This window comes from Vulpes lagopus, chromosome 9 (genome assembly GCF_018345385.1).
Source record: "Vulpes lagopus strain Blue_001 chromosome 9, ASM1834538v1, whole genome shotgun sequence".
In the NCBI taxonomy this organism is placed as follows: Eukaryota; Metazoa; Chordata; class Mammalia; order Carnivora; family Canidae; genus Vulpes; species Vulpes lagopus.
Genome location: NC_054832.1, coordinates 4314895 through 4339366, shown reverse-complemented (window position 1 = coordinate 4339366; position 24472 = coordinate 4314895). Strand labels below are relative to the sequence as shown.

The 24472-nt window shown below is 53.7% G+C and overlaps 1 protein-coding gene across 1 annotated transcript in view; it reads right to left on the bottom strand.

Moving 5' to 3' along the window:
* The window catches only part of COL22A1 (collagen type XXII alpha 1 chain), a 243170-nt gene that overhangs the window by 164014 nt on the left and 54684 nt on the right, over nt 1–24472 (bottom strand). Inside the window, exons 7-11 of the mRNA XM_041769448.1 lie at nt 23649–23729; nt 22446–22562; nt 18710–18754; nt 16423–16485; nt 13209–13247 (exon numbers count right to left, since the gene is read on the bottom strand). Of these exons, the coding sequence (XP_041625382.1) occupies nt 13209–13247; nt 16423–16485; nt 18710–18754; nt 22446–22562; nt 23649–23729 (345 nt within the window). The remainder of the gene's footprint in view (nt 1–13208; nt 13248–16422; nt 16486–18709; nt 18755–22445; nt 22563–23648; nt 23730–24472) is intronic.

Here is a 24472-nt window from a genome sequence, read left to right as displayed (position 1 = left end):
AACAGGGATGGATCCTCGTCCCCGCCTCCCCGGTGGGCTATTTTGGAACTCAACGGTCCGTGGATAAAGCAGGTACCCAGGGCAGGCGGGCGTGAGCTGGCGCCGATAAACACCCACTCGCATTGTTTGTTTAGCACTAAGAATGGCCCAGCTGACCGCAATATTACAGGGATGTTAATAATCGTGCAAAGCAAGGGGCTCTGAAGAGGCTGCTGCGGGCGGTGAGTCCTCACGGGTATGTCCAACGTGCCCGGCACAGAGTACGCTCCCTTCAGTGGAGCCTCTAGCTCGTCCCAGGACGTGTCTACAGGGACGGCGCAACTATGACCTATCCTTGAACGCAAGCTCGGAGATTCCATCATTTGTCCAGAGTTGCAGCGTCCGCGGAAGACCCGCTCTGGGCCCCAGAACCCGTGTCTTAGAGGCGTTTGCAGGCACGGGACCACCGGATGCTCACAGTCCTGTAGGCCAAGTGTCTTTGTCCTCACTCAACACGGGGCAGCCGGGCACCGAGGGCCGTGACTTTCTCCAGCTCACCCAGCCGCGGACACGGCCAGGAGTGGGCTGGCTGAAGCTGCATGCCCGCCTGCCCAGACCCACTCCCCTTCCCCAGGGAGTCCTCACCCCCAGCCTCGCTTCCCGGGAAGGCAGCAGAGCTCCTTCAACCACCTGACCTTGCTTGACCCGAGGCAGGTGCTCCTCATCAGGCCGGGATGCAGGTGATCAGGAATAGGGTGGGCTCAGCGCCCCAGTAGCCCTGTCTGTGCCCAAGACCCACATTTTATCCCCTGCCCCATCCTGCACCCATCTGAGTGGATGGCATGTGCATTTGCAGATGCTGGGCCCCCTGCCCCCCTACTTAACTCCTGCTTCACTACAACTCTAGGGCTAAGTTAGAGATTTCCCAAAAGGAGGATCTCAGAGAAGAGTTAGGACCTCTGGGGAGAAGTGCCCTTGATGGATGGTGCTTCCCTCCACAATCAGGGCTATTGTGGGACACCCTAAGGTTGGTTACCCAGTTCAGATGGCAGGTCCTCGAAAGGCCAGTCTTGTCTTCTGGCTGCTGCAGCTGGAGGCAGGAGAAGGGGTGTCTTGGTGGGAATAAAGGGGGGAGCGCAGCAGGGCATTGGAGCTCCCAGGACCGTCTAATAAAGGGAGCCAGGGAGGACGCCAGAGACAATGCCAGAGGAACTCCAGAGAGTTCCAGAACCTTCCCTCTGCCTGGTCGTCACATTCCAGCCTTGTTGGTACTTCCCAACAGATGCCCAACACACATCTGGGTGAATCCCTCATTCACCAGACAGGAGATCCATGGGGTGGGGTGTTGGTGTTTCAGCACCTCCCCATTACCGCTGACCGCTTGGCACCAGGCCCCACGAGTGCTGTGGGTGCTTCAATCCCTCCCTGAGCCCCATGGGCTTGTGAAGGGAGATGGCAGGGAGGCCCTCCTGCCTTAAAGTTAGCCTTGCAGGTCTGAAACACCCAGGGACACACACAGTGAACAGCAAGGCCTTGTGGAAAAACAGGGGTTTCAAGAGCCAGCCAACTGCTGCTTCAAACCCTCCATCACCCAGTACTAATGGTCGCCACCTAATTAGTGAGGTGCTCTAATACCCAGTCTTCATCTGTAAAGAGGGACCACAAATCTAGCTACAGAATCTGTGCCTCCCAAGGACACACCAGGTTGGCAAATTGGTTTTAGAGGATGGGCTGACGTCATGGAAGCAGCCACCTCCCCTTTGAGACGGGTGGGCTACCCTTGTTTCGCAGTTTAAGAAACAGACTAGAGGTCTCTTGAGAGGTGACTATTTCCCTTGTCTGAGAGGATGGCACCTCTTTTCAATCTTTTTATTTTATTTTTATTTTTTCTCCCTCTTTTCAATCTTATTTTATGTGGTTAGGGTAACCAAGCCAGCGCTACAAAATAGACCCCCAAAATTTCCACTTGCAAATCCTCGTGAGCTCCAGGCATTTATTAGATGGGTTCCTGCTTTTAGGAAAATTGTCAACCTGACCCAAATAGTTCATGTTTTCTTGTCACCTAAGCTTGGCCTCCCAGAACACTACCACCACGCCCTGTGATCCACCTTCCCAAGTTCCCCCCAGGTGGACTCTCCAACAGCCGCACACCCCCTCCCCTCAGGAAGCTCACCGGACCTCTATGAGCCTCATTTCATAGAGACCCACCCTACTTTCAGAAGGGGGAAAATGGTGTGGACATCATTAAAATGCAAGTCGTAAGTATCATACTGAGAATGAGGAACATGTTCTGTAGCCCGTGGGGTGGGTCAACCAGAGGAGAAGAATGCAGTTGCTCCGGGACTTGGTAAAAGTCAGGCACAGAGAGATTTTTAAAGGGAATATGTGTAGCTAAGGATCCACATAAAGTATAGCAAGAGGAGAGAAATGGACAGAAGGAAGGAAAGAAGACAGAGAGAGAGAAGGGAAGACAAGGGAACTAGACTCCTCTGCCACCTGTTAGCCGAGTAGGACAAGGGACCTCCCCTCCTGGGTCTCAGCAACTTCACCTGTGCAGCAGGTCAGGTGAGAAGAACTACCTCTAGCCCAAGGGGGTCACTAAGAGACAATGGAGACAGTGCCTGGGGGGACGCTTCCTATACAGGGAGGTTCAAACAAGCATCAGGAACTCTTATTTGGGTAAACTATCCAAACTATCCAAGCCTCCACTCTTCACCCATGAAAGTGGGCAGTCACTCAGATCAAGAGGATGACAATAGATGATGCACACGAAACCCGTTACAGGAGATAACGAGGGCTTGGGGGAAGAGAGGCTTCCCCCAGTTCATGCTCGGAGCGTTGGTGCCATGTCTAGGTGGACCTCTCTAGCCACTCTCCACACACACAAGCACACACGCTGCCTTTGCAGTCTCACCGGGACCCCCACAGGGACGGTAACCTGTGGCAGCAGCTATCTGCCCATGCCCGCTTTCAGAACCGGAGCTCCAGGAATTACGTGATTATCTCATTGGGCAAAATATAGAGAAAAGAGAGCTCAGACGCTTCCCCTGTGCTTTTGGTTAATTAACTATCAGGGCTTTTGCTAAATGTTGACAAAGAAATCGCCTTATCCCTAGAGGTACATGTAAGCATTCCTCTTATTTCACCTGTTAGAGTGGGTCTTGCAGGTGGGGTCGGAGGAGTCCTCTGGGCATCGGTCCTCGAAGTGTGGCTCCTGCACCGGCGGCAGCAGCAGCAGCATCCCCTGGGCCTTGTTAGAACCAGATGCTCGGAGGGTGGGGGGCGGGGGGAGGGCAGCAAGCTGGTTTAAAAAGCACTCCAGGTGATTCGGATGCTGTCAAATCTGAGAAGTATGGGGGTCGGAGTGGGTGGTGGGGGCAAAAAACGTGAACACAGTTCCTGGCTCGGCCACACACAGAGGTCAACTCACTTGGTCCTTGGTCACACGGTTAATACACTCCTAAAATGAGGGCAGGCCTATTTGCCTCCAAGCTAACTAGCATGTTGCAGGCGTCCCGGCAGACCACGGTGCTTATAAATACCAGGTACTGTTATATTCTCACATGATCTACAAATTATTCTACACGAACCAAGGCAAGGAAAGGACGCCCCATACCGTGATCAGCCCACGAGGAGCACAATTTCCAATAACTCTCCAGGCTTCCCGAGGCTTGCAGAGTTACAGAGCCCACCCCTCCCCACTTTGGGGGGTAGGCAGGAGCCCCAACATTTTGCAGCTGTCAGCCGCCCCTGGGGACAAGACCTCCCCGATGCCCAGGATGCAGAAGACGTCATCTGGTGTATAAAAAAAATAGTAACCCTATGCTGGTGTAATGGTAATTATACTTAACATTTATGAGCACTTTTTACAAATATAAGTCATTTATTTTCATTAGCTCATTTCATCCTCACAGCAACCCTCTGAGATGAGGAGTATTAGGGTCGCCAATTTATAGAAGAATAAAGTAAGGGCTAAGGGGTTGAGGAACTGCATGGTGTGGCACAGCTGCCAAGTGGCTGAGCGGGTCTGAAGTCACCAGTCTGTGTCCAGGGTCCACGTCCTCAGCCTCCCCTGCCCCTCCACCCTCACCCCGTCCCACCATCGAGCAGCCCAGCATTTGCCCTTCCCACAAATACTCCTGCCTCCTGTACAAAGCCCTTGGTCCTGTGACTGGTCCATTAGGCTTGGCAGGTGCCTGAGTGTCTGTGAGATCCCGTGAACTCAAAACTTCACCAAGGCTCCCTTCAGCACCACGGACAGGGTCTCCGGCCCCGGGACGGGACGCCCTCCGCGTTTTGCCCCCAACCCCACAAGGCTGCTTGAGGGCACATAAGCAACTAAACGTATTTTCCCCCTAAACCCTTTAATTATTATAAAAATAGGAGGCCTTCAACCACAGTTATCCAACTCGATAACCATGAATAATGCACATTAATGCACAGGCTAAGAATAGGAGATGGGGCTGCTGATTAAGTCAGCCGTGAGCAAAGAGAAAGGGACCCAGCGCTAGAAGCAATGGCATAAATATATCTTAGAAGTTTCACACGTACAAACACACACGTATAATTTATATTTTATGGCTAAGAAGCTCTACGATGAGGTCACGACATAAAATAAGTTGGTTCCCACAGGGACACGTTTTTTGAGGGTCAAGGCTTCCCAGATCCAGCACCTGCTTTCAGAGAAGGGCAGAGAACTGGCACTGGGCAGTGTAATGGGTAGGAGTGGGTCACTATGGGACCAGAGGCGTGGCCCAGACTCCGTCAGGGGCTGCAGGAGGCTGATACTCAAACCCAACAGCCTGGCACATATCAAAAGCTCAATAAGACCACCACATGGCACTTTCTTTGAGACCAAGTCACAACACTGTCCCACATAAAATCACCATGGGTCGGCCACTGAATTCTGCACGGCTCTGACTGCCAATGTCTCCATCCCATTCTCTCAGAATCCGTGAAATAAAAGCGCGCCCACTACCCCTTGCGATGCCACATTTTCCGCTTATACCAGAAACCCCTGATGTAGAGAATCATCTCCTGGTTTCTGGAGACCTTTCTTGGTCCCTGGTCTGGAAAAGAGGCACCAGGAAGAAAATCCCTATTTGGCAGGGCCCTCTCTTCTTTCCCCACCAATCCTGCAATCCATTCTGTAGAGACTCCATGAAATCTCATCTCACTATTTCAGATAAAACTTGCCCTTGAAAGACACCAAAGAATGAACTAGCTTGGGAGGGTGGGGGGGGGGGGAAGACCCGGCCTTTTACCTTGGAGACAGCACACAGCGTGGCTGTCATGCTGGCATCAGAGTGGTGCCATTGTAAGGGTTGGTGTGACTGTCCCCTTCAGGGGGATCCCAGGCACTGCTGTGACTGCCCCACAGAAAGGGCCCTGGGTGAGCTTAGATCAGGCCTGAATGGGAATGTCCCTTCCAGCTCTTACCTGCTCTGCCCTCTAAGCTGTGCAGTGGCCAGAGTGACTTTTTCCTGCACACTCTTCATCATCCTCTGGACATGCCACTTTTGCTCTCAAGTGCAAATAGGTTGCAGTAATCATATGTCAAGGCTCGTGTCCCCCATTTTGCTTTCCCTCTCCAGTCCCCAGGAGCCCTGCCTGCCCCTAAATGGGCAGTTGTTAGGATTTTGAACAAGCCGGAGCTATTATAAACTATGTTGTCCTCTTCTTACAGCTTCTTACAGCAAGAACATCAATGTGTGTGTTTCCCAAGTCTCAGTGGCTTTTCTGTGAAATGGGGGCAATGCCCCCTTCCACCTGAGCTCACTGGAAGGAAGGAATGAGACGGTGTCTTTGGGACCTCCTGGCTCCCTGCATGAGGGCTCAAAGGTTACTGGGTCAGAAGCATCCCTGGTATTTCAGGACGCAGAGGGCCATGGTGGATGCACAAGGAGGAAGCAGTCTCGGTGGGGAGGAATACTGAGGCAAGATCCCAGGAAACATGAACCCAGAATTGGAACCAGACATGCAGAGGAAGGGTCTCTTGGGGCCCCACACAGCAGGTGAGAAGTGCACTCCAAATGCGTGGACTTTACGTGGCGTTGCACAGTGGTCAAGGGGGAATCTGTCCCATTTTATAATCAAATGCAAATTCACCTGCGCTTGCAGGTTTCCAACAGGACGGCGAGTGTAGGCCAGAGGACAGATCCTTGGAACTCAGGATTTCCAGGCATCGGGCCCCACTGCTGGTAGGCATTTTTGGGCAGGCGGGTCCCCCATTTCCCTGAAGCCAGGGGCCTTTTCTGAGAGGCTGGATGCTTCACGGTCCACAGAGAAGTGGAAGGGCCTGCTTCGTCCTCAAGGGAACATGCACAGAACCTGGGGGGCCAGGCTGCCTCCGCTGGCCCCTATGAACCTGGCTTCCCAACACCCCTTCTTAACTTCACCACGACGGCCTCAGGCTCCTTCCTCACTTTCCCACTTGGCATCATATTTCGTGAGCCTGCGATGCCCCATCACATGAAGACTCTCCTCGAGGACGCTCGGGCTCGCGGCTCACAGCTCTGGCATCCTCTTCAGGGCATTCAGCTGAAGTTTTGAGAAGGCGGCATCTGGGCCACTCGTTCGACTCAGATTCCTCTTTTATCACGTTTGTCCTGTCAGGTTTACGACCCTGACAAGAACTGAAGAAAACCATAAAAGATGAGGAACTGATGGCCTAAACCTCTGTCCACTACTGAGCCAGCCAGCCCAATAAAATTCAGCTGAGTTTCTTAAATTCACTTGTGTATATATATATTATATATATATATAAAATATATATATATATTTTTTTCCTGGTGTACCACACTGTGGGATCTGAGCACAAAATCCATAGGAACTTTTATTTATTGCCATGTGGATTTCTGTGGAAATGCTTAAGACAGGACTTTCTGGTTGTTGTTGTTTTTGGGTTTTTTCCCCTTCTACCAAATGCTGAGTACTGAGTTGCTGACCCAAGCACGGCTTTACAGGACACTCTGCCCCAATTTCATCCCCTGCGGGTCTCAGGTGCTCTTGCTGCCTATAGGGTGGGATCCGGGCTGATGAGGGGCTCTGGAGCCCTCTCCCTATGCTGTCCCCTACTGTGCTCCACCCCAGGGAAATGGAGCCCTGCCCCACCTCCTGATCTCGGCCAGTCCCACCTGAGGCCCCTTCCGGACCCCAACCCCACTCTAATTTTAATATTAAGACCAGCTGCTGGTCATAAGGAGAACAACACTGGCAAGCAAAGCATCGCGTCGTGTATCTGAGCAGCTGGAGACGCTGCCTGCGTGATCACTCAGCAATATCCCCGACAAGGATCCATTTGAGGCCCAACCTCTGAGCATCACCTCGCCCTGCGCCGACTGGCTCACTTCACCGCAGCAAAATGGCTGCAGGGATGTCAAGGTCCTCATCCTCACGGCCGTGAGCCCAGGGGAAAGAACATCTGTCTCTAGGCTTCGAAGCAAAAGTGCTGAGTTTGTCTGGCTTGAGCCAACTTAGATAATGTGCCCCAACTGGTCACCGTGCTCAGGTACTCCGTGCCCGGAGAGCTTGCACCTCACTCTTGCTAATGCTTGCCCAAGCCGTTATTTAGCAGGTGCCTACAAAGTTCTCCCCTGGATACCCTCACTGAGCCCTCAGGGCCATGGAAGGAGAACACACACGGTCGGTTCTAGTATCTTCCAGGTAAACTGAGATACTGAGAACTTTAGAGAATGCCCCCCGCCGGCCCACCACGCTTATGCAGCAGGTCCCAATGCCCTACCCTCAGCCACTGCCATGTTCCACCTTCTGGACCCACCGGCCGTCACGCCAGTGCTCAGCAGACCTCCCCCTCCCCCTTGCTGGGAGAGAGGGCACTTTCCTCCAAAATTACACCATTTTGGGATTTCACGCGTAAACAATTACGAACACCTTGTACTTAAAAGGATTTTCATTATATTACGACTTAGTCTTTGGTTAAATGTCTACAGATGTGGTAGCATCAAGAATAATTAACATGACCCCCCCAAATCCCACTACCCAGGTGTGCTGGCTGTCTGCCCTGCGCACGCGCCCTTTTATGCGTGAGCAACGTGGGGCTTCCTAGGCTGTATCTCATTGCGTCACGTCGCAGGCCTAGCTCCCTGTGGCGAGGTGTTCCTAATTCTCACTTGTGCCCATCCGGTTGCTGTGATGTGATGCTCCGTGAGGTTGTCGCCATCGTAGTTGTCAGGAGCACTTATAAAAAATGGAGTCAGCTCATGGTAATTTTGTTCCTGCTTCTGTTCCACCCTTCATATGAATTATGCTCATGATAATTTCCTAGACACTTTTTTAATCTCATTTTGTAGCACCGCACCCCACCACCACCACCACCACCATGCACTGTAACACGGAGTATCCTAGGAAATTCTCAGTGTGCTGTGCCGACGTGAGCATCCTCTGCTCCTCCATCCCCTACGGCCCAGGCAGGGTCCTCAGTGTGCATAACAGTGTGGGGGATGGAGGCCACAACCTGGCTGCTCCAGGTAAGAAGATCACGCTCTGAGTTCGTGCACGTCTCCTCTGCAGAAGGGGGTGAATGAGCCCTGGGAGGGCTCTAACCAACCTGGTTTTAGAGCTCTGTGAACTCACACCCTTGCTCCTGTCCTGGGTCCTTAAATACTATCTTTTAAAGAAGCACATGTCACTCTTGTATGGATGTTAGCAGTAGCGTCTAGCAGAAAAAACACAAGGAAGGCAAGGGACAGCGTTTTTACACGTGCCGAGCACGTGCCAGGGACGAAGCCAGGTGCTTTCTCAGGCATTACTAACCCCCTGTAATCCCCACAACGCCCTACCCACAACAGGCCTCAATGTTCCCACTTTACAGATGAGAAGCTGAGGCTCTCAGGGAGACAGCAGCCCAAGGTCACCCGGCCACTGCAGAGCTGGGAGCCAAACCACGTGTGCCCAGCTCCCCGAACCTGCTTTCTTTCCATCACCTGAGCCTGGAACCGAGGCTAGCTCTTCCCTCCTTCCTCCCAGGTGCCAGGTTTCTAAGGAATAAGAGGACAACCCCGGAACAGCAGAGACGTCCCCACCGTCACATTGGGGGGGAGCCCAGCAGAGGGAAAGTGGAGCGGACGCGCCGGCTCGCAGGCAGCAGAGGGCGCTGTGGGCCCAGGAAAGGGACGCAACCCAGCGGCTGGTTGGGGTGGGGGGTGGCAGGCAGGGAGCGGGCTTCTTCCCTGGCGGCCTGGGTCCCCAGAGCAGAGGGACCCCCAGCTCAGGATGCACCCCGACTGGTAAGCTCACCAGAAACTCACGTTTTGGACTTGTTTTTGTGGTTTCTAAATCTTTTTCTACCAGTGGGGCTCACGATCCAGCTAATGTTACCTCATCTCCACGGTGGCCAGACCAGCTCGGGGCCCACCCAAGGGAGCCCTCATGCCAGCGTCTTACTGTGCTGGTCAATCTGCTCTGCGAGGGAAGAAGCAAGGGCGGAGGGCACGGAGGGCATGACCCCTCCCTGCTCCCTCCGACTCCACCGGAACCAGCCCAATCACCACCACCCAGCCAGCTGCAAATTAACTGAAAATTATGGGCGGAACATAAACAGAGCATCACCAGCTCGAGAGCTCGCCGTGCCAGGCGCTGCGTCAAACCCTTCATGCACATTCCCTCCCTCAGTCCCACCCCACCTTATGTGATAGAACCATTATCATCCCCCCTCCCTCCTTTTACAGAAAAGGAAACTGAGGCTCAGAGTAGCCCGAGGACAGACATGCGGTCAGCATGAGGTGCGGCCAGATTCTGAAGCTGGGTCTGCTGCACCACATTCTGTGACACCCCCCACCCCCCACCACCCCCTGCACTGGGTCGAGCTGGCCCTCCGTCCTGGATGGCGGAGGGCCGAGATCCATTCATCCATCCGCCTGTTGGGCAAGCAGGTACTTAATGTCAGCTGCCTCCCTGAAGCTTGGGAGGCTCATCCTTTTATGGCCCCAATGCCTGGGCTGTGGGCAGCAGCTATGGGGCCTCCCCTCAGAGGCTGCTCCCCCCTTACCTTAGCCTGATTTCATATATATTAAAACACTGGGGGAAGACTGGCCCCAAGAAACCTATGGTGAACATGGCAACCAGACAGGAGGTTAGCTTCCAAGACCAGGGGCAGAAGCAGCCGAGGAACATGGCGCCACTCAATGGTCTTGGGCATTTGATGGGGAGCCCAGGAGAGTCAGGAGGCCAGGACCTCTGACAGCTGTTAAGCTGTGTGACCTGGAGCCCGTCCCCTACCTTCTCTGGGAGCCAATTTCCTGAGTGGCTGAGGAAGGGGAGCTTCAATCAGCCCTGCAGCTTCCCTTCGCTTTCACAATAACCACTGATTGTGTTTCCTACCATCCCACTCACCTATGACCTTGGGCCGGTCACTTGACCACTAAGCTTTGTTCTTCCCATCTGTGAAATGGGCATAAGCAGTGCCCTCCTAAAGCACTGTCTTCATCATGAGACATAAGGTGCAGGGCACATCGGGCCTCACGGAGGGCAACACACATCATCACGGTGGCTAACTACACGCCAGGAATACAGGACACATGAGCACAATCAGAGAAACACGATTCCTGAACCCACTGGGCTGCAGTCCATCCAATCCCCTCGCATGATGCACTTGCTGTGGAGAGACGATTCAAGTGGGCAAGCCGGTGTGTTGGGCCCTGTCCAAGTGCATTAGTCACCGGTGGCCTCCTCTGCTCTGTGGACTCTATCGGTCCTCCTGACCCACCCTGGCCTTGCCTCATCCTTGGGGGGCTGGGGGTGTAGACAGAAAAGTCCCAGGGGCTCTGGCTGGGGTGGGCTGATCACCAAGTCTCAGAGCTGCCGCCTGCAAGGGCCTTTATGCATCATCCCATCCCACCCCCTCGTTCTTACAGATGAGGAAGCAGAGGCCCAGAGAGGGAGGTGACTCACCCCGAATCACACAGCTAATATGGGACAGAATCAAGACTCAGATTTTGCTAAAAATGTTCCACTGCAAGAGAATGTCAACCAAGGACAAAGCCAGAAATGCTGGAGTCTGTGCGGCTGCCCATCTGTCCTGCCAAGCCCCGAAGATGTGAGGAGGGCTCCCTGGCTGCACCTGTGACCTGGCCAGGTCCCGACTCTGGTGTTGCAGGCGGGGATCCGGGGGGCACCGGGGAGGTGCCTGCAGCCATCAGGAGAATAAGGCTGCCCGTTCTGAGCTAAACCAGAACAGACAAGGCTGAGATGCACCTGCTGCTCACAGGAAAAGGGAGGCCCATCACTTCCTGCCTGGCGACGCCAACACAGGAGGACAGCTCAGCAGCCAGAGGACACGCTGGTCCCGGAGATGCATGCTGGTGTCACTTAGCGAGCACCGCCCAGACCCAGCACCCTGACTTCAAGGGCTCCGGCAGCTCCAGTCCCGACAGGAGCATCTGGGTGTCCTGCTAATGCCCGTGCCCCGGGCCCACAGATACCTAGCAGGCTAGCGCCAGTAGATAAAAATAGTTGCTGAACTTGAGCGCCTTCCCTCCAGGTGCTGGGCTAGTAAACTGCCCAGAAACCATGGACGGGGGCCACTGCCAGCCCCACATTAGGTGGCAGTAGACCCAGACTGGAAAACTGATGGCAAAGTCCCCCTGTGCTGCGTGTCCCACTAGGCGGTGTCCCAGGGTCTCAGACCGCTCCGTATCCTTGCGTAGGAGATACTGTGTGTGCGCGCATGTACCTGTCCTTCTAACGGGGGTAAAAAGGAGGAGTTCACTGCGGAATAAACGAAGATACGGAGAAGCGTAGGGGAGAAGGTAAATACCCTCAGCATTTCCACCCTGTTTCACCATGGGGCTTCACCTTCAGAATCGATCTCTCGATCTCTCTTACACACACACACACACACACAGACTCACATATAGCTGCACACATGCACACACACAACTGGGTTCCTACTGTATAGATATTTTCCTACATGCTTTAAAAATTAGAAAAATGTTATTGTCATTTTCAAGGTCATTAATCGTTCGTCTAAACGTGGTTTTGCATTCCTGAACGCCGCTGAGTTATTTAGCAGTACGATAACCGAGTTCACCTTGTGCCTACAACATGGCACGTGGGTGCTTCCAGGCTCCCTTCTGAATTACACTGACTGAACCATGGGCCCTGAATTTCTGGCCCTGAATTTCTGATTTATCTCTGGAGAGTAAATCTCTGGTGTGAAAGTATGCAATGAAAGGGTACCTACGGGGGGTGGGGGGAGGTTGGGGGCGGACAGGCTGGCCATGGGAAAGCTGTTCCCAAGGTCATGGAACAAAGTGGCACCTGCTCGTACAGCTGGCCCTATGTGAGGGGCTGAGGAAAACCCTCTAGGGCCCTGGGCACTGCGTTCTGGGTCTGCAAGTGCCTGCGCTCTGGCGAGATGTTAGCACAAATGCCCGCCAGGAGGTCCTGTGGTTGTCTCTCCTGGGACACAGGAGGTACATTTTTAATAGCTGGTGGGAGTGAAATATGGCATTTTAGTGACACTCTGGTTCTTATTTCTCCTTACAGGCTAAGAACTTAAGAAAGCTTTCCTCCTCAGAAGGAAGCCCTGGGTCCTAGGATCTGTGCTTGTTATGATGAAGGTAAAAGAAGGTGTAACATTCGTATTTAGGGGGAGCATGTACAGGTCTGTCTCCTGTTTCCTCCACTGCTCTGCCTGTCTCCTCCTGCAGCAGCTCGTCATCTCCTCTCGGAACTTCCACAAGTCTCTTGGCGATTCCCCAAATTCCTCTGGTCTCTCCCCTCACACCCATCTGGCACCTCATACTCAAACATTCCCTGCAGGTCTGACTGTGCACAGAACCCTTTGGTGTCTTTCCAAACTTCAGATGAGGCCCGAGCACGCTCTGATATCTAACGCCCTGCAGGCTGGTCCTCAGACCCCTCTGCAGCTCTGCATCCCGCTCCTTATGCACCCCAGTGAGCACCCTCTGTTCCAGACACTGTCTGGGTCACCCATGGCCTACACGAACATTCTCCTCCAGTTGTGTTCGCTCATGCTCGTCACTGCTGGGAAGCACTGGCCAGGATGTACACATCAACCGCTCAGGTCCGGGGACCCTGCACACTGAGGCTCCTCGCTCAGCCCAGGAGGCCTCTGCTCTCTGCTCGGATCTTATAAGCAGCACAATGGTGTCACCTCCTCTCCCAAACGCAGATCCTCCCCACCTCACCCTGCTCTCTGGCCAGCTGCACAGCCCCAGGAAGAGCGATATAAGGGAGATGCTTACCTTTTCACCCTTCTCTCCTGGGAAAAAAGGTCCTCTGCCCTAGAAAAGGAAAGCAGGAGGTCAAGATTTACTACAGAGCATCTCCATGTATGATGTCACGCACGGAAGCACCACCTAGGGTCTGAAAGTGTTGTCATCAGCTCTGCCCAGCATCTTACAAAAGGGATGATAACCCTTACTTGGGGGTTCATTCTCGTGGGTATAACCCCATTTAATTTTACTTAGATGTCGGGATGTCTGGATGGCTCAGTGGTTGAGCATCTCCTTTTAGCTCTGGGCTCAGTGGCTGAGTGTCTGGCTTTGGCTCAGATCATGATCCCAGGGCCCTGGGATTGAGTCCCCCGTCAGGCTCCCTGCATGGAGCCTGCTTCTCCTCTGCCTGTGTTTCTGCCTCTCTCTGTGTCTCTCATGAATAAATAAATAAAATCTTCCTTAGATGTCATCTTTACTGAGATGTCATCCACCTACTACACAACTCACCTAAAGTACACAATGCAATAGTTTTCAGTGTATTTACAGAGTTTTAACAAGCACCACAATCAACTTTAAGATATGTTCATCAGCTGAGAAAGAACTGCACACCCTCCAGTGGCCACCCCCGCCCCTGCCCTCCCACCTCCCACCCAAGGCAAACACAAATCTATTTTGTCCTTATAGGGTTGCCTCTCCTAGACATTTCATATACACAGAATCATATGATATGTGGGCTTTGGAGCTGGCTTCGCAGCCAGTGACTTCTCAGCAAAGTGTTTTCAAAGTCCACCCATGTGTATCATGGATCGACGCTCTGTCCTACTGCAGAATAACCTGCCACGGCTTGAAGGTGACACACATCTCATTTATCCGTTCGTCATGTGATGAACATTTAGGTCGTTTCTACCGTTTGGTTATTATGAGTAATGCTGCACTGAGCATTTGTGTACAGGTTCCGTACGAGCATATGTCTTCATTTCTTTCGGGTACGTATCTAGAAGTGGATTGCTGAGTCACACGGTGATTCTGTTCAGCCTTTTAAGGACGGCCAGACTGTTTTCCAAAGCAGAGGCACCATTTTCTACCAGCAATGCCCAAGAGTCCCAATTTCTCCGGCTTCCTGGCCACTCTACCCATCACTACCAGTGAGGCCCTTGGGTCTCTAACCATCACCACTGACTTACCTATTTCCCTCTTCAATTATGTCACATTTTGCCTCACGTGTTTGGGGCTCCTGCGAGGTGCACGTATGTCTATAACTGCTCTCAATTTCTGAAAGGCTGACAGTTTAATCAACATAAGACACCCTCTTTCTTTCTGCAAATTTTGGGTTTTAGAGTCTATTTTGTCTGGTATTAGCACGGTCACTCTGAATTTTTAGGTTTTCTATTTTCAAAATTTATACTTTCCATCCTTTTACTTTCAACTTATTTGCATCTTTGAGTCTAAAGTGTATTTCCTGGCGCACCTGAGTGGCTCAGTGGTTGAGCATCTGCCTTCAGCTCAGGTCGTGACCCTGAGGTCCACGGATCGAATCCTGGATCAGGCTCCCCATAGGGAGCCTGCTTCTCCCTCTGCCTGTGTCTCTGCCTCTCTCTCTCTCTCTCTCTCTCTCTCTCTCGCTTCTCTCATGAATAAATAAATACAATCTTAAAAAAATAAATAGAAAGGATATCACCTGTAGACACAATAGAGTTGGGTCTTATTTTTGTGTTAGCCTGAAAATATAGCATGATTACCGACAGAGAGAGTTTTATGTATGCATCTGACTTTTCATTTCTGCCTCCTGTCTTTTATGTTTCCTTTATGGTTTTGTTTTGGTTTTGTTTTTTGCATTAAGTATTTTTTAGTGCTACATTTTAGTCTCTTTAGTGGCACTTCCCCTGTACATTTTGAACCATTTGGGTAGAGGTTGCTCTTGGGTTTACCATACACACCGTATCTTATCACGACCTACTTCAGATTCATACTGATTCCACTGAGATTTCTAAAGACCCGCTTCCCTACGTGGTTTCAGTGCCTCTTCCCCCGATCTCATGCCTGTTACTACACCTGTTTGCTGGACGCCCAAATGCACACTGTCATGATGACCACTTTGAGCTTGTCATCCACTGTACTCTGGCCTCCACCATCCCCGACAGTCAGTCAGTGAATGATCTTACTGCCCTTTCTCCGAACACGTTGACTCATTTTATTTTTCCTCATGCTGCTTTCAAAAGTTTGTCTTTTGGCATTTTGGCGACAATCTTTCTAGAATAGCTCTCTTTGTGTCATCCTGATTAGAGTTCACAGAGCTTCTTGAATGTGTAGATTACTGCCTTTCACCAAATTTGGGATTTTTTTCCCCACCATTATTTCCTTGACTATACTTTCTTCTCCTGCCTCCCTCCTTCTGGCATTCCCATTAAGTACACTCTGCACCCCAAGGCTCTACTCATTTTCCTGCCTTCTTTTTTCTCTCTAGTCTTCAGATTACATAATCACTGTTGAGCTGTTTGCAAGAACGCTGGCTCTTCCTTCAGCCAGTTCATACCTAACTGTTGAGCCTCTCCACTGATTCCCCTTTTTTTCCCTTCCAGTTGTAATTTTAAGCTCTAGAATTTCTAGGTTTTTTTTTCTTCTCTTCTTTTTTTTTTTTTTTAGAAATTTCTCCCTCTATGGATATGCTGTGTTTGCTGACATGCTGTCATGCTGTCACAAGACCTGCCTTGCCTCCTTTAAGAATGATTTCCCTTTGTCCTCTATCACTGTGATGGCTACTTTGCAGGTTCTGTTTGCTCATCCGATCCCTGCTCCCCAACTCAGGCAGCCCCTGTTCCCTGATTCTTTTCCTGTGGGTCACTGGGATATTCTGGGGAAGCACACACAGTTCAGTCAGAATGGGAAGGAGATAAGAGCCAGTCAGAAAGAGGAGGCGAGGGGAAATCCAGGCGTGGAAAGACAGCGAAGTTATTCCTGGTGGAGGAAAGAGCATGTGCAGTGGCCGGTGAGAAGTGACCAGTTTGGGGACTCCGGGCTGCCAATATGGGTGCACAGAACCCAGGGGTGGCGATGGGGGTGCAGGACAGGGCTAGAGCGACAGCTGGGGCCACCTTGGGAGGAACTCCCGAGCCCACGGAGAGGAGCCTGGACCTCCGAAGGCAGTGTGTAGCTGTTTGGCTCCAACTAGGTGTTCAATGCATTCTAGTGGACGAGCTCGTTAGGGGAAGCATGGGGTCGCCCACACCAGCCCTATACTCACCGTGTCGCCTTTTTCTCCCTTGGGTCCAGGAGCTCCGAGCAACCCAGTGGCTCCCATGTCTCCCTGCAGGGTGGAAACCAGAGAAGAGCCCTGGGTCAGGTCCTGTGACAGGGCTCCCCCACTCAGGCTGCCCACCGCCCACCTGGCCTTGACTCCCTGGCAGCGGCTGACTCTGTCACTGCCAAGTGCACAATGAGGCCACACTTCCCACCCCCGGAGAAGGAGGAAGCATCTACATACTTTCCCCAACGTCTTTATTCCAGAACCAAGAACATCCTGAGAAAGTGAGTGGGTGAACGCAAAATGCGTTCGTCCCCAGGAATGGCCCAGCCCCAGAAGGGGGGTGAGAAGCCCCAGAGTTCAAACTCCCGCTCTGCTGCTTCTTGTGAGAGCATCCTTACTCCTTGGGCCGTAGGCTCTTCCTCTGTGAAATGGGCACGCTGTCATGAGCACACATAACACTGAAAGCATGAGGTGCTTTGAAAATTGCCAGAAGTCAGCCTGGGTCCCCTGATTATGCTCTTTGTACGCCCAGTGTGCCCACAAGGCCCCGGGCCCTCCGTGAAGACGGGCGGGTGAGCAGAGGAGCAAAGAGTGTTTGCAAGAGGAAAAATTCACCAGGGCTGCATGTGGGGTGGAGCCGTCTCCTCCCTTGCCATGATCCAATCCACGACAGGCTTGGGTGCCCAGCACAGGAGCCCTCAGTATTGTCTGTTTTTCTCCCGTCTTGGTGTGCAAATTCATCTGGGCTCACCCCCACCTCATACACTCTCAGAACAAATAGCTAGTTTGCTTGGGCCACTCCCTTGGCCCGTCCTGGCCTTGCCCTGCCTTCTTTATCCCGAGCAGCTCCCCCGTATCTTGCCGGACCCCTGGGCCCCTCCACCCTGGCTGTCCCCACAGGGGACCCTATTCCTCTCTGTCAATTTTCTCTTGCCACCGGCCTGTGGTCCCTGGAAACAGGGCTCCCTCATTCACTGGAATGTACCTGCGCCCAAATGGGCCTTGTCACCTGGAGTCTCCAGACCGTGACATGTGACTGGGTAAATGGGGCCACTGGGAGCCACAGGTGTTCACCTGGAGTCTCAACCTCAGATTGGGACAATGTGACTGGTGAGGCTGAAGAGCCAGGATCTCCAATCCTCTCCAAGGAGCCACACTCCCCTCTATGTGTCAGTGTCTTTGTCCTTCCCTGGCATTCCTGCCCCCGGATGCGTCCTCCCTGCTGAAGTGGCTGCTCAGCCCTGGGTCTGTCCAACCACCACACAACACGGTCATTCCATAGACAACCGCTGCTTCAGACAGACCTTCTCACCTTTGCTCTTTTCTTCCATTTGACAGCTGAGAAGCTGAGGTGACAGCCTGGGGGCTGCTCAGTGAGGCATAAACCCCTGGGCTCCTTCTCGCAAGGGCCACCTGGCACCCAGGACCACTCTGAATTGCTCTCCTTTGGCACCAAGGGAGGGGAGCCCATCAGGTGGGGTGCGTGTACGTCTATGCATGTGTGTGTGCACGTGTGTGTCCATGCTCCCCAGCGCAGCAGAGGGACGGCAGAGGGGAGTAGCGAGAGAAAGGAGGGAGAGAGAGACAGAGAGATGGAAGGGGAGATGGAAGACAGAGAGATAGAAGGGGAGGCATCCTCTCTGGGCATTTCCACCACCACACTCAGCCCTTCTTTCAAACACCAGGCCAGGTAACGGCTTCTGGATCGTGCTGAGCTCCTCTGCCCGCCTGTGTGACCAAGTCACATCTCTCTGGGTCCCAGCTTTCTGAGACCAAAGTAACGATGTGAGAAGGCAGCCCTGTCCAGCTCTGGAAACGCTAGCAGCCAGGGGAGCGGTGGAAACAGAGAGGGAGCTGCATGATGGAAGATGGAGGTGGCCCTCGTGGAGGCACCTGGCTTCCAGCAACTAGTGAGTTCAGAAAATTTGTGCAAGAAGAATTTCATGCAACTTCAAGAAATACTACATGCAGGCTAAATAGACTCTTAGAAGCCCAAGCCCCAAAGTTTCTGGAATACAGAAGCCAAAAAGGATTGATGCAGAATTAGCTGACCATGGAGAAGTCAGCCCCCTGGGGCAAATGGGACTGGAGCCAGGACTTTCTGACCCAAACCCTTCTAGCTCAGGTCCTCAAATGGAGAAGCAGAGGCTCCAGACTTCACGTCAACAAGCTCAGAACAAACACCGCAGGACAGTCATCTAATATGACACTTCATCTCTCCATAGAGCGCACAGCCAAGGTCACCGTGGGCCGCAAAGCACCCCTGAGCTGCGCCTGTACTGACCTTTGGGCCAGGGAGTCCCACGGGGCCACCAGAGCCCTTTTCACCCTAGAGGAAGAAGGACAGAAGAAACAAGAAGTAAGGCTCCATTTCATTTCCCCCCTCTGCCTTCCGCAGTTGGCCAGCCCTCCGCAGGCTCCTAAGCCAGTCTCTGAGCGAGCCACGCGTGGTCAGCAGCTGGACGGGGCTTCCTGCGGCTGCGAGCCCCTGTTCACGAACTCCAAGTACACGGGTACTTTAGCATCGTCATCGGTGAACTAAAGACAGGGACAAACAAGATGGTACCCACAGGCTACCTTTACCCTGACGATGTCACCGCTTTAGTTAAAAATGCCACGTGGGAGGATCCCTGGGTGGCTCAGCGGTTTGGCGCCTGCCTTTGGCCCAGGGCGCGATCCTGGAGTCCCAGGATCAAGTCCCGCATCGGGCTCCCTGCATGGAGCCTGCTTCTCCCTCTGCCTGTGTCTCTGCCCCACCCCCCGTGTCTATCATAAATGAATAAATAAATCTTTAAAAAAATGCCATGTGGCCCACTAATGGTTCTTATAGTTATTATTCAGCAACACGTCTGTAGCCTACGTCTACACATCATTTGCTTTCTAACATATGTGCTATTTATAAAAAGGATCTGATTACTAGATTAAGAATTCTGATCTCTTAAGTTGTGGGTGCGTGTAAATACTGCCACACTAGAAACCAATGTAACACGATCCATGCAATTGTATGTGCATAGGGGCGCCTGAGTGGCTCGGTGGTTGAGCACCTGCCTTGAGCTCAGGGCGTGACCCCAGGGTCCCGGGATCGAGTCCTGCATCGGGCTCCCTGCATGGAGCTTGCTTCTCCCTCTGCCTATGTCTCTGCCTCTCTCTCTGCATCTCTTGTGAATAAATAAATAAAAATCTTAAAAACAAAGAACAAAGCAAAAAGAACCCAAACAATTGAATGTGCATAAATCTCACCACCTTAGTAAAAAGGAGGCGACGCCATATCCATTTATGTGCATCTACCACACGTCACTAAAAACGCTCTGGGTACGGTTACATACTTAGCTACTTCATGAACATGTTCTTTTTTAAAAAAATGCATTCATAGATGCCATTTGCATATGCAAATGAGGTAGGTAATATTTTGTCTGTTTGAGCTCACACGGTGGCCATCGGAATGCCTGAACACAGTTCACGAGCACCATGTTTGGGTCTAGAGATGGAAACGCGGACCCAAAAGGTACATGGACCTACGAGAATAATGGAAGCGAAAAACCGAATCCAAGGCTTAAACCACTGGAGGCCAAGTCTGCCTGTGACCAGGGGTCCCAGGAGAGAACCCTCAGATCTCCCGTGTGCCCCATGTTTTATGGAACTGAAGACGACGAGACAGAGGCAACCCCATATGATGAGGTGGTTGTTGAAGCTCTTGCGTGTGGCCTCTTCTGGAGGGAGGGAGAAGAGGCCCCCTTCCCACCCACCTGTGCATGGAAAGCAGGCCCAGTGGCCAGCTCCCCGGGCTGGGTGCGCCTCAGTGCTCCTGGGCACCATAGCCAGAAAGCACATTGAAGCACTCTGGGCACCATGTGCTACGTGTCTTAAAAACTCAGTGTTGTGCACGCAGTGGGTGCTTACTGTTTACTGTCAAACAGAAGGGAAGGTTGATGAATAGAGTAATGGGCTATTGGGTGATGCTGCTCAGGCTTTGAGGCTGAGAGTTTGCAAGGTGACAGATCATCTTGAAAAATAAGCCCTTGTCCTGCCGGTGAGACAGGGTGTGTCCTTCATCCCTCCCTCCCAAGCTGTCCAGACACCACCCGCCCGTCATCCTTCACCCCTTGACCCACGCACCCAATAGTTCAATAATGATCCACCATTTAATAATGTCAGACTATACACACCAATGGCTGAACATATGGACGTGTCAAGATCCGATCTCTGCATCTGGAACTTACCTTGTGGAAATTAAAAACAGGTGGACATTTTTAGTTCAATGGGATCACTAGCACGGATGATAGCAGCACAGGGAGAGGACTGGGTTGTAGGGTCTTGGAAATAGCAGGTGCATGGCTGCACGGTGAATGATGGAAGGGTGGGGGGGAGGGAAGGGAGCCATGTAGACAACAAGGTGCTCAGGAAAGCATTCCTTGGGGACATCTTGAGAGAAGGGCCAGCATGAGCCCGATAAGGGAGGCGGTCCAGCAGATACTACATATGCCAATGTCCCAAGACAAGGAAGGCCGTGACCCCTCCAAGGGACCAGCAGCTCCTGGTACCCGGACACTGGGGGAGCAACGTGGAGAAGGATGGTGCTAGAAAGACATCTGGGGACCCTCTGTGACCACACAGGGTGGTGGGGTGGGGGTAGGAGGGGAGCACCAGGGGGTGTTTAAGTGGGAAGATGAGTGGGAGCAGGGGGTGGATGCCTCTCTGAGCCCAGACTTCTCTCCTAGGAGTCCCTTCCCCCTGCCTGGGGCCACAGGAGCCTGAGTGGGACTCACCCAGGGCACAGCCTGGTTCGGGGTGGGGGAAAAGCCTGGACAGAGCAGAACTAGCTTTGGCTGCCTTCCCAGGACAGCAGCCCTGTGCGCAGCGCTTAGTCCTCCAAACCTCATGACACGTGCGCCCTTCTCCTTTGAGGCCCTTAATCGAAACCCAGGGGCAGGGGAGGGGTGGAGATCCAGTCCTGGGGGTTCACCCCAGCTCCCTGCCCAATGTCTCCCAGTCTAAGCCAGTGGGCACCTGGCTAGGGTACTTCCTCCTTCACCCCCGCCCAGAAAAAGCCTCAGCTCCCAGGAAGGCTGAGCTGGCTCCTTTGGGCAAGTCGGGCCAGGGTTTGCCAGCCTCACGTGACTCAGAGTTCCTGGGGGCTCCCCGTCTCCCCAGGTCTGGCTCTCCGGGTAGAAAGGAAGGAGGGAGGGGAGGAGGGGCCCTGCCCGCTAGGACAGTGCACATGGAAAGTGTGTCATTCCAGCGAGCTTCACCGTGGCTGCACATTCCTTCCTGTCTGCCTCGTGCCCTGCAGCCACTGGGCTCCTCCTGCATGCTGGCCCCGAGCTGGGGAGGGGCGGGGTACAGCGTGGGACATGACTGCAGGCCGCTGGCCATGGCCCCCGCCTACGGGGTCCAGCAGAACCTCACAGGGGCCTTCCCCAGCACAGCTCTGCTTTCTACCATCCTGGTGTGCTTGGTTAAGTTGTTCTGCTCAAAAACAGTAGAAAACATTTTTTTTTCTTTCTTATCAAAAAGGCCCCTGGTCTACAGGAAAACAGAACAGATGAAGGCCCTGGGAACTCAATGAGACGTTCGATCCAGGCTAGTGGATGGTGCTGGAGGTGTTCATGGAAACACCAGCTTGTAAACCAGAAACTAGGTACATCAAACTCTATTTCTGTGTCACCTACGCTGAGCCTCCTTGGCAAACCAGATCTGCTCTGACGACTTGCAAGGGCGTGGAGAGGGACCGGCCTCCCACCAGCAGGAGTCCGGAAACCTCAGGGAGACATTAGCTGCAGGGGGACAGGAACGGGTCTGGGGGCTCCCCTCCTCTGAGCTGGAACAGCAAGGAACAAGAGGTCCCAGGAGCAAGAAGGGCTCCCTGCCTCCCGAGGCCCCCAGAGCCCGGGGCCGTCCTGCCCTGGCCAGCCTCGTGCATGATGGGAAATTCCCAGCTGCACGGCTGCCACTGCTGACCGCTCCGCCCTGCTCAGCTCGGGGGCTCCGGGCCGGCGGCCGACGGTCGGCTGTGGGGGTACCTTTTCTCCAGCCGGGCAGGAGCAGTTGATGGTCTTCAAAAACCCGATCTGTTCACTGCCGGGCGTGGGAGGCCGCAGGGGCGGCGGCGAAGGCTCCATCAGCACGGTCACTTGGCACTGAAAGGTAATCCCAGGGGGTCAGGAGGCCCGAACCTCGCTTTTCAGCAGGCACCGCTCCCCGGGAACCGAAGGAGCCTGAGCTTGAGCAGAGGCGAGGTCGGGTCAGGTCGGGTGGCAGGGCCTGGGTGCTGAGGCCTTGGAGTCACAAGGGCCTGGGCCACCCTGCAATCAGCCACGTGGCTGGCCTCTCAGCAGGTACAGGAGCCGCACATCCCTCTGAGCCTCAGTGTCACCCTCTGCAAAATGGGGACAAGGGTGCGTCCACGGTGATGCGGTGAGGAAGGATTCAATGGGCCAGCTCGGTGCCTCACACCCGGCAGGAGCTTGGTAAGGACTCATTTCTTCACCATCACCAGCTCCCTGTTGCCCTCCCTCTGCTCCCCAGGCCTCACCTCACCTCCTCTCCTTCTCTCCAGGTCAGGCCCACTTGACTCCAAAGCCCGATCACTGGGGGCTTCCACCACCCGTGTCCTGGGCACAGGGCCACCGAGCACCTGCGCGGATGTCGTCCACAGCCCTGGGACCCAGGCCCTGTCGCTAAGCCCGCCCTCCAAGTAGCCTCAGGAAGGGGGTTTGTTAAGCGGGTTGGGGAGGGAAAGCCTTGAAAGGGAGTGGAGGCAGGGAGGCCAAGAGGTCCCTGGGAGAGGCTGACCCACCTGTGGGTCAGAGGAAAATCTCTGATTTTTCTCATTTCCCAGTCCTGCCTGCAAGCTGCCTCCTCCCCTCTGCGGACCAGCCCAGTGCCAGGGCCTCCCCTCACGAGCACGGGTCGGTCCTTCCCAGGGCCGGGCTGCCAGCCTCTGCCTCCCACCCCGCCCCAGAGCCGGGCCCTACAGCTTGGCCTGCAGCCTGGGACCTCAGAAGCCCCAGGGGGACCTGCATGCCCCCCAACCCCCACCCTGGGTGCCCTGGAAACAGCCCTTGCTCTTGATAGACACTGGGCTCCTGTCAGGCAAGGTCTGAGGGTGGCACCCCCGACCCCTGAATGCCCATTCCTGGGCCCTGGACACCCCATCCCTCGGGAGGGAGCCCACGGACCCACCTCCCCACCCCTACTCCTCCCTGCACACGGGGGCTGCTCACCGGGCCCAGGGGGATATCACAGCAAGTCTCCAATTCCGCGTGTCGGGAGTCACAGTAAATCACAATCCGCTGCAGGTCGAACTGGAAGGGTAATGAGGACAGGGTGAGTCTGGGGGATGTAGCAGCCCGGAGGGCCCTGGCATCTGCACAGGGGTCAGGCCCCATCTGCTCCTCGGGGTTGCTCCCCTCCCTGGGCTGAGCCTCGGGGGGAGTCCACGCGTCACCTACTTGCTCGCCCGCTTCTAGAAGCGACAACCCAAGAGCAAGGAGGTTAGAGGTTATGGGCTAGCGGGCACAGACGGAGGATTCACCCCTGAATCCTCCCCCCCACGCACCTCCTCCCCCAGGCCCCCCCGCGGGGTTTCCTTCAAGTCCCCCACTGGTGCCCTCACAACTGGCTCCGAACGGCTGCGAAAAGTGCCCATTTTCAACCCCTCCAGGCATCTCCTGGTTGCTCAAGTCGACTCCGCAAAGTCAGAATGTGCCCGTGTTATCCCCTTGAACACCACGGTCCCTTAACGCACCTTACAAGGGCTCTGGTGTCAGCATGCACGCGTGTGCACACGCGCACACGTACACACACCTGCACACACGCCCACATAATACACTCATGCATATGTGCATGTATGCGTTTATGCACACACAGGCCCACAGGATACACCCACACATACACACACACACACACACACACACATATTATATACATGCACACACAACGCACACACGCATGTGTACATACACAACCTACACACTCACACAATACACACATCCACATATACACACGTATATATATGCACACACACAATGCACACACTCACACGTGT